At 46.4% G+C, this 10,280-nt stretch overlaps 2 protein-coding genes across 8 annotated transcripts in view; one reads left to right on the top strand and one right to left on the bottom strand.

The window, feature by feature from the left end:
* The first annotated feature begins 530 nt into the window (after positions 1–530).
* BMAL1 (basic helix-loop-helix ARNT like 1) overlaps positions 531–10,280 on the top strand; it is a 51,923-nt gene continuing 42,173 nt past the window's right edge. For 2 of the 7 annotated variants that reach the window (XM_064657275.1, XM_064657269.1), the window contains exon 1: positions 1,195–1,325. The gene's annotated coding sequence lies outside the window, so the exon portion shown is untranslated. The other 5 variants (XM_064657276.1, XM_064657273.1, XM_064657271.1 and 2 more) reach the window with 4 other exon arrangements.
* LOC135416554 (basic salivary proline-rich protein 3-like) lies at positions 935–2,089 on the bottom strand. The gene has a single exon (XM_064659771.1). The coding sequence runs from the start codon at positions 2,087–2,089 to the stop codon at positions 935–937; it is 1,155 nt and encodes a 384-aa protein (XP_064515841.1).

The raw sequence follows: 10,280 nt of genomic DNA, 5'->3' as shown, positions 1-10,280 counted from the left end.
TGATGTGATACTGCTGCAAATCCCCACTTCCCTGGTGAAGTTACACCAGTAAACCTTTGGGATGTGGCATCACGGGACAGGAAATGTTAAGGCAATTACAGTGTGACAACAACAATCTGATGTGGCAACCGTGCAATCACACTTAGCAAGTGTTTGCATCTGAAAGCAGCTAAGTTGTGATTATGTGCTTGCAACATATCCCCTATAGATGCCAGTGCCGTGGCGTGGGTTAGCAAAATTTAGGCAGTAACATGGTGCAGTGGATGGCTTTGCCATGTTCCATCACTGGCCTTGCACAGCCGCAGACCAAAATTAACGCTGGGACGGCAACGGTGCCATAGGACTGCTCTGGGAGAGATGGAGCGCTGGTGACAGCGAGAGCGGGGCCAGCGCCACACACGGGCTGCCCAGACCGGCGGGAGGGAGCCTCGGGGCTGTCACGGGCGGATTCAGGAATGCGCTGTGTGACGAAACATCAGCTCGGTGACATGGCACCGACACAAGCACACAGAGCCGGCGGGGTGACGCGGGCCCGGTGCGGCAGCGGGAGCCGGCGGAGGCCGCCGAGGCGGCGCTGAGCTGAAGGACGCGGCGGTGCCGAGGTCCCGGGGAGGTGGGTGGGCGGTCACGGCCGGGCCGCGGGGCCTCCCCGAGGGCCCCGGGCGGTGTCCCGCGGGAGGGCGGGAGACGCTGTCGGGGCAGCGCCGCCATGACCTTCACACCTCGCCGCGTGACGTCACGGTCAGCGGTGACGTCACGCGGGAGTGACGCAGCGGCGCGGGCGAACCCTACCGGCGGACGCGGGGTGGCGCGGGGGAGCGAGAGGCAGCCTCGGGCGGCACTGCCCGGGGAATGCGGCCGCGGCCGAGACGAACCCTCCGCGACCCCTCCCCGACCCCGCCGCCATCGCCACATCCGGGTCCCCAGCGGCTCCTCACGCCCCCCCTCCCGCCGCGCGCCGTGGGGCGGGGCCAGCGTTGCCAGTCCGCCCTCCCCATTGGCCACTGGAGCGGGGCCGCTCGGGGATTGGCCCCTGCTCGGGGGGGCGGGCGCTGCCGTCTCCCCGGCCGCCCATTGGCCCGGGCGGGCGCGGCGCCGCTCTCCCGTTGGCGGGCGGGCGCGTCCGGCGCGGGGCCGGGGGAGGGTGCCATTGGCTGGAAAGTAGGTTAGTGGTGCGCCGTCGGGTGGCAAGCCAGGCGGAAAGTAGGTCAGGGACGGGGGGCTGCCGAGCCGGGCGCGCGGCGCTGCCGAGGGGGCCGCGACCCCCGCCCCGCCCCTCCCTTCGGCCGGGCGCGGCGCGGCGTGGGGCGCGCGCGGAGCCCGCGGTGAGCGCGAGGGGCGGCGGGCGGGGGGCGCGGGGAGGGTTGGGGGGGGGCGTGAGGGGGGAGCGGGGGGGGTCGGGGGGTGTGAGGGGAGCGCGGCCCCGGCGGAGCCGCCGCGCCCCGGGAACAGCGGGATCGCCGGGATGGGGGGGAGCGGCGGGATTGGGGGTAACCGGAGCGGGAGGTGGGGGGCTCTGAGGACCCCCCCGGCGGCGGTGCGGCGCTGTGCCCCCTACCACCGGGAGCCGGGACCGCGGCGTGGGAGCCCCGGCCGGTGCGTGGCCCCGCGGCTGTGGCAGCACCGGGAGGGGGGAACGGGGCTCGCAGCCGGGCCCGGGCCCCGCCGTGGGCAGAGCCGGGCTGTACCCCTGCCCCGGGACGGGGGGGCGGCGGCGGGTCCCACGGAGGGGTCGGTGCCCCGGCCCCGCCACCGGAGCGGCCCCGTCCGAGCGGGGTCTCTGCCGGTCACCCCGGGATCCGGGGAGGCCCCGCGTGAAGCCCCCCAAGCGAAGGTGGTGCTCGGGAATTTGGGAATTCCCGTGGATGTGTGGCACGGTGGCCGGTCCCGCCCGAGGGGTTCGCTCCGTGGGGAACCCGCCCCGTTCCCGGGCAGCCCTCCCGGTGCCGGGGCCGCGTCTGACACCTCTGAGCGCCTGGGCTGCCGCGGGGAGAAGGGATGCGTGGAACACACGCCGGGAGCGTCGAGGCGGCTTCCCGAGATCGGGATTTTTGCGCTTGGGGAGGCAGGAGGAAGAATCGCTTTGCATTTTTAATTGCCGAGGGTTTCTGTTACTCCGGTGCCTCGGCTGTAACAGTTTTGGGAAGGTTTTGGTACTTGGAAAATAACGGTGAAGGAACAAGTGGGTGTGTTTCCTTGCCATGGAAGCAAATATGCTCGCAGGAATTTTAAAGCGCTTTCTCGGTGTGCGAGGTAGAAAGGGTCAGCTGCAGGGAGCGATCGTCTGCTGGGATAATTTTGAGTCTAATCTTGTCTCAAAATTCAATATTTAAGTAGAAATTTTTAAAAAATGCTGTAACTTCAACATTCAAAATGATACTGTGTTTCTTTTTTTTAATAAGCTAAAAAAGTACCGGTCCTGCCTGTTCAGTATATCTTTTCTTTAATCAAAAGTGCTTTTTAGATGGGAGTGACTGATAATACACGGGCTGCAGCTTTTTTTTTGTCGGGGAGAAAAGAAAGGATGTTTGTTTTAATTAGCTGTAATTCTGGCTAACTGTCTCTGTAAACGGTCTTGCAGAAGGCTGAGGTTAAACTCTGCCCTCCCAAGAATGTATGTTTTGTATCCTCCAGGAATATGCAAATGTAAATAGCTCTTTGAAGCATCAGCAACTACAGACCTCTCAGTCTGGTTATTCTAAACCACAGTTGCTTATTAAGGGAAGGGCTCTACTACTTCTGACTTCTGTGGGTTTGTGTTTCTCATGGCCATTCATGGTTTTTGATGCCTACTTGTATGTAAAATAACCTCTAACCACAACTTTTTATTGGATTAATAGGCTGTTTTATCCTGTCTTCCTTTCCATGCTGTGTGTTCCCATTGTCTGTTTGGATACCAGCTGTGGTGTGAGGGGCTGTGTAGGCTTGGGGTCTGTAAAAGAAGTTCCTTGGGAGAGTGCCCAGGCAAGAGGGCATTTCCACAGAGAATGTGAGGAGAGCTGTTTGGTTTGGCTGTCAGTAAACTAAGGTGGCTGTAACTGGAATTCCACAAAGCTGGAAGTAGGATCTGCTGCCATGTCATTGTCACCATGGGCTCCCAAGAGACCTGCTGTATTTGGGGACCATTGCTTGGAATGTATTAGGAAGGTGATGTTTGTAGGGGGAGTTGTTTTTTTTTTTCCTTCAAATACCTGCTCTCAAAAAGTCTTTTGGAAAACCAGGAATAAGAACAGTGAGGACTCACTGAATTTATTTGGCAGAGCTCAAAGTTGCACAGAGTTCCTTGATACTGTGCAAGGCAATGATGACAGAGCTGAGGGCAACTGTGGTGGCTGCAGCCTGTGTGCCATTTTTCAGTGGCACTGATAACAGGAGACATGCAGGTTAATTAGTTTACAGGAATGCAGAAGCTCTGTTTTCCAGCTCAAATTCAATATTTTATGCTGTTTTCAGCACGGACCCAATTGCCTGTGTGGTTACACTTTGACAGGAGGGACAGGAGAACCTCAAGGAATACATATTTTCAATCTTGCAGAGCTGTTTGGTTTTCAGTAAGTTGACAGAACTCAAAGAATACTTCAGGTTTCTCTATTTACTTTGATACATTAGACATGGTTTGAAACTTTAATTTTTGTCAGTCATCACAGTCAGAGAACTTCAGCCTGAAATTACTGATTTTGATAAGTGCAGTAGCTGAGATGACGCTGACTGGATCTCAGCACCAACTTTTGAACTTAGTTGTTGGAAGTTCTGCTTGATAAACCCATGGAAGTTACTGTGGAGGTTTGGAGGTGCTTGAAGATGAAAATAAGGTGGTTTATGGCATTTCCAAGTGCATTTTCCATCTGGGTCTTTCTCCAAGAGTTGTTAAGATAGATTTCAGATGATGGACTAAAGTAAAGCAGAGGTATACTCTGCCTGTGGGGGATGTGTACGTGTATGTATCTGTATGTATGTGGTAGTCTTGCACTGCAGCAGTTCCAGGTTTAGTTAAATCAAATCCAGACTGGTGAATTTTGTGTACTCAGGTGTTATGTAGTTGGAACTCAAGGCATTGAATCAGAACACGAAATGATGGACTTGCAAAATGAGAATGCTTTTCTTCTAAAGAATTGGTGTACTGAGTTATTTAAAAAGCCTGTTGAAGTTTTTAGGGTTTTTTTTGGTGTGAGGAAGAGATCTCCACTGTAATTATCAAATTGTTTTTATCTGTATTTAATCACTTTGAATGTTATCAGACAACCTGTGATGTATAGCTGACTGAACTTCACCTTGAATGAGGTGCACATTGGGGTGAATGACTCACTGGCATGAACTACATGTTGCACCTGCCTTTTTTTACCTCAATTTGTTGGAAAAATGCAGTGAGGCTACTTATCCAAGGCCCAGACTTCATCTCCTTGGAAACCTGATCTTTCACCAGATGTTGAGAAATGTAATTTCTCTTTTAATCCATTTCTGCAGAAGAGTACAGATCAAAACAGCATCTTCAGGCTTTGTCAGCCTGCAATGTTCATTAACTAAAAAATACAGTCTGGCATTTCAGCCCTTGCCCCAAAGAAGATCGATAGTTTCTGTTGTGTTTGGTATTATTTCAAATTTATTTTTAGCCGTTGCTAAAGTTCCTGGTTTACAGTTTAATTCAGTTCAAGAAGTGGCTGACAATGGGTTCTTCACGTGTAAAGTGCAGGATTGTTTGTGTTCACCTTTCTGGGTTGTCCTCTCTCCTTTGCAGCTGCAAAGAGAGATTTCTTCGCCCGGTGCTTGTAACCTTTTCAGCCTCCTGCCATTTGAGAAGCTGTTATTCAACGTCTCCTGTGTCAGACGCACTTCTGGGTCAGCTGCTGGTGTCAGAACAGCTTGTGACCCTGCCCTGGAGCCGTGCTGAGAGTTCACTAGGTTGGTCTTCTCTAGGAACGGTGCCAGTAGGCCGCTTATAGAGCAAGGAATATCCTTGGCAGGGTTTTGGAATGGTGAACTAACAAGCCCCGTTTCTTGTGGCCCAAGGTGTTGACGTTCTCTGCTAACTTTAAATAAACCCATTCATGTGAGTGCAAGCAGCTGAGGCAGAGGGTTGTAGTTTTCCTGGTTGTTTTGACAGTGCTTTCCTTGCAGATCCCAGCAGGCTCTGTTTTCCAGGTGCAAGGCGAGTCAGTGGCACCCGGTACAAGCAGCAAACGCGTTGCTAAATCCTTAACGGTCCTTCCCTGGCGTGGCTGGGGTGGAAATCCATCTTCCCAGGTGTCATTGCTGTAACACTGGGAAGGATGTTGGGCAATTCCTAAGCTGCATGTGTTGGCACCAGGACTCTGAAATCACTCTCATAGGAAGGCATTTTATAGTAAGTCACAGGTGCTTATTCAGTTGCAGCCTTTTGCCTCAATTCCTTTCTGTGTTGGCTAAAAATTAGTTAATGGAACCCATGTATTTTAAAGATTGGGTGTGTTCTTGATACAGGACTACTCAGAAAACTCTAATCCAGTTTTATTCATTTGGGATTGATGTAGGTTTCGAAGGGAGAATGAATTGAGACTATCAGAGAACTCAGAAATAAGTGTTATTCTTAGTCTCAAGTTCTTTTTATCTTGGAAACTTCTTTAAAGTGCCTTTGCTTTTTATAGTTTGTCTAACAAAAGAGGACAAAATCAGAAAGACTTTGGTAGAAATTGCTAAATAATGCAGTACTGCAGAATATTAATTGGGTGGAGTGAGAAGGAAAAAAACAGGAGAAAATAAAACTCATATACTTTTATTTTAACTTTTCATTTTTTCTAAGAATGTTTTTTTCTGTCATTAAAACTGGTAGTTTTATAGTTTCCTTGAACTGGTTTGGTTGGGTTTTGCTTTCTTTGACTTGCTATGAATGGATTTCTTTGTTATCTGTGGATTTTTCTTGGAGTATTATGAAATTTACGACTTCTGTTCCAATTTGAATCAAAATAATACATTAAAAATAACAAAACTTTTATCCTTTTTGGTGTGTGTATGGATTGTAGTTGTGTTGAGAGTGTCAGCAAGATGGCTTTGGTTTGAGTTCTGCTGTTACTTTTACTTTTCACTCAAGGACCTCTGATAACTGTGTTTTAAATCCCCTGGAGTTTTGGGCTTTGTGTTGCAGTTTGGCTACTGGCTTATTAGTTTTAGTATAACCTTTAAAAATAGTATTTATTTTGCCTGTAGACTAGAATGGCCTGCTTATTTTATCAGGGACAGAATTTGTGGTCCAGAATACATTGCAAAAAAAAAAATCAGATATTTGGTTTTGAGGTTTATATTAGAATAGGTTTTTTGACCTTGTCTTGACCACGGTGGGTTTTCCAGTTTGAAGTTCTGGAATTGTTGACTGAGAAACAGGACGCCTGGTTATTCCTCTGTCCCCTTTCCCAATGTGCTTTGTTGCCAAGACATTTCTTGTAATCTTTGCGTTTGCATTTACAAATTGGTTTGTTATGGTGAAATTAATTCAATGAGTTAATGGAAGAAAGTCAGTATTAACACTGTGCCGTCAATATACTTAAGAATACTTTTGTCTTATGCTCAGGATGTGGCCCAAATTCAGAAATCCAGAAATCCACTGAGGTTTGTGATCTTAGAAGGCTCTGGTATCTGGATTTAGGTTTTTTTCCTTAACAATCTGATAAAGCCCCAGAACATTAGTCAAACTTGCTGTCCTAGAAAACATTATACTGTGCTTTTAATCTATACCCAGTTTACTAGGGCTTAGAAGTTTCTGTTACAAAATAGTGTTGTCTTCTCCCTGTTTTTATAGTTTCTCCTGTTTCTCTTATTTGAAGATATTTTTTGGCTGCAATGGCCAAACCAGCCTCTGAATATTGCAGTTTATTTTAGAAACCTGTCAAGTCAGGCTCAGTGACTTCTTAGAGGGAGTTGTCACATAAAAACATTAGAGTTGCTGGAAGTGCTCTGGAATTAAAGAATATTCTGTTTAAAATGTTGTCAAATGCTTGCTGTGCAGTTTGGGTCCAAATTCTAGAAGTACTGGAAGTTATTCAAAATACAAGGCCAGTAATTTGATATTCCTATTCTAAACAGGAAGACATAAACAAGAGCAAAGAGTTTATGCTAGCTTGGGTTTGTGCTGGGATTTTCTGTTTCATCTCTGTTAGAAACTCTAGGGCTTTTATATAAATATATTTATCCCTGTCTGAGACATGTGCAACTTGGTCAGCTTGTCTGTCCAGGAAAGAGTCTGCAGTAAGATGGGTATTTCCCTGTTGTGGCATTTTAAAATCTAGTTCAGTCTGTTTAAGATATCCCAGCTGGCAATAAAGAGATCTCAATTACTGTACTTGGCATTATTTGCTGAATGAGGTAATTCCTGTCCTAATTTCTCTGACTTGACCATGAGACTCTTCCATAGCAAATGCCTGCTTTATTTTCTTAGCTGGAGTAGCTCATTTGTTACTCTAATGCTTTTGTCATTGTCAAGAATAAGATGATGAGGGGGGGAAAAAAGCAGCAGAGGAGAAAATTACAGCAGTCAGCTGTTATGGAAACTGATTTTTCCACATTCCCATTCCTGGTGGAAATTATCAGCTGACCATCTTAGAGCAAATTTTAGCAACTCTGTCCAGCTGATGCCACCGTGCAAGTTTTCTGACTGTATCCTTCATCTCTATGTCCCTGCCAAGAATTCTGGGCTGACTGATGAATTTTTGGAGACTTTCAAGCATCTGTGTGGGAAATGCCGCTGTTCAGGGGTAGCATCACCAGAGAGACTTTCCGGTACTTTGGCAGGACAAAAATCAAAATTCCATGGCCAAAAAGAATTATCTGGTGCCCAGCAATTTGCTTTATCATGACACATGAATCCTTTGCAACATCCAGTGACAGCTGGATGAATTTGGACGGGAGTTTTGATGATGATTTAAGCTGGATTGATATGGACAATGTAGCCTCCATCAACTCTCCAACTCTTTCCCAGCTAAGCATTTCCCTGTGTGTGTTCTGTCCCTCTGTTCCATGTGTTAGGGAATCTGCTGGCACTCAAGGCTGGTTTTTCCCAGGAAGATTGATTTGGGATTGCTGAGACCATACAACTTGTGACTTCATAAACGTTTCTGCTTTTGTAGGTTAGGAAACAGCAGAGCTCACGGAATGAGTAGTCCTGAAAGGGAGGTGGGAGAGGCAGTAAGTGTGAAGAGTGCTGTTTTTAACGTGTTACACTGCAGCCTTGATGTGGAAGAAGAGGCTTTGTGGCAGAATATTTTTGGATTAAGCTGTGGTGGGTCATTTCTTTCATAAATCTACATAAAAATTTGATTAAAGAAAACTGGCTTTGATAATAAAACCCAGAAGCCAGAAAAACAAGCAACTTTTTACTTTAATCTCTGGAGCTATACAGGGGAGCTTTTCAATATTTATTGTGCCATTTTTTTGAAAAATTCTGTTTTCTAACAAGCAGTAGTAACTCAGTTAGCCCTCTGACCCTTTTCCCTTTCCCCTCACTGGCCCGTATGCTCCTGGGTTTCCAGATGAACAAATATAGAAGTGTTTCACATACGCAAATCTCCCAGGAGCTCCTTCACCACGGTCACCTGACTGTGCCAGAGCTGAACACTTGTGCATCCAAGTTGTTGTCAAACTGATAATTTATCTGAAATGGGCAGAGGCCCAGCAATGCCTCCAATTAGACTTGCCAGGAAATCTGGAGGAAATGGAATAGAGGGAAGAGACTGAATGGAAGAAGATTCTTCTTTTCCAAGATCACTATTTGCACTCCCTTTTTAGGAGGGGACCTGTCTGTTTACTAAAAAAAAAATAATAAAAAAATCTTGATTTGCTGTTTAAGAATGGTTCTCATCTGGCTGTGAGTTTGTCTCCATGTTCTGTTTTTTGGAAGCAAAACTCTCTAAAATCTACCCAGGCTTCCCCTTAGGGAAATACTGGCACCTTAATTCTTGATGTTCTTGTCAAATAGCTCTTTAGGAGAATTGTCCTTGTGTTCAGTGACATGAAAAGCTTTCTGTATGACTGTAATGTGAATTTCTTAAAAAGATTTACTAAAACTTTTGAACTTAATTTGGAATACAGATGGAAAGTAAGAAGAAGTTTAAGTCAATGGTTAACAGGAGAATCCATACCTTCTGCTTAAAATGAATTGACCTAATTTTTTTTCTTAGAGCACATAAACACTAGTAAGGACCAAATAGTAGCACATCTTGGAAAGAGGCAGGACCAAAAAAAAAAATCCTCCTTGTAAAAAAAAGTAAGGAAAAAAATGCCTGTTGGTATCTCATTAGAGACCTAAGTAATGTTGTAGCATTATTATTATGTAATGATTATTATTCAACCTTCTATGATTTTTGAGGTCCCTTTAAATGCTTAAGTCAATGTTGGAGAGTTCTGAGTGCTTTTTAGACAAAACAATTGTGCTTTTTAGAGCAGGATTTGCTCAGGCAAGAGGTTAAGCCTCCATGGTTTCATTCATGGTGTGCTGTAGAACTTGTGTAATGTACTTCCTTTGACACAGATTTCAGATGCCAACTTCTTATTTTTTAAAACAAATATTGGTCACTCATCCAACTTGTCCTCTAGTTTTAGGATATTTCTGTGCTTTGCTAGTTCCCTGTAGCCCCAAACATACTGGCATGATGATGTTCCTTGACAAACCTGAAAAAGTACCAGTTTCTGTTACTTGTCAATGAAACCTATTTTTCCATTTTTCTGCTGAATTTTGCTGGGTGACTTTGGAAAACTTGGTAACCGGTGTCTTGACTGGTCCCTGGCTTTTTTGTGTGTGTGTCTGTAAATAAAACTCACCCTTAAAATTTCCTTTGTGTGGCTTTTTGTCCTTTTGTCTCAGTTCTGTGAGTGCTTTGTTTGCTTTTTTGTGTGTGTCTATATGTGTGGTTTGTGGTGATGACAATGTTTTGGAACCATGCTGTGTTGGCAACCGGGGCAGAGAATAATACTGGTGCAAGTTCTCAGGTTTGCCTGTAGGAGTGGCTGGCAGGTGGATTTCAAAGACTTTCAGGAAGCAGAAAAGAAAATTTCCTGCCTTTCCAACACCTGGAAAAATCTTGATGGACTAGCAGGTTTCCACTTAAAGAAACACTAGGGATAAATACAGTTAACTTTGCCCTTTCTAGCAAACCTAATTGCATGTTGTAGTGAAGCACCACAGTTTTCCACCTCCAAATACAACCCAGCATATCCTCCTTAACTCCTCCCTATGACGTGATTTGGCTGAGTCTTTGTTTGGCAACAGCATGTGGGTTTCTCTTCAATCATTCTTCATGATGTAGTTCTGTATTTTC

The sequence above is a fragment of the Pseudopipra pipra genome, chromosome 6 (genome assembly GCF_036250125.1).
Source record: "Pseudopipra pipra isolate bDixPip1 chromosome 6, bDixPip1.hap1, whole genome shotgun sequence".
In the NCBI taxonomy this organism is placed as follows: domain Eukaryota; kingdom Metazoa; phylum Chordata; class Aves; order Passeriformes; family Pipridae; genus Pseudopipra; species Pseudopipra pipra.
Note: the sequence above shows the minus strand (reverse complement) of the source record. Positions and strands in the feature narration are given on the sequence as shown.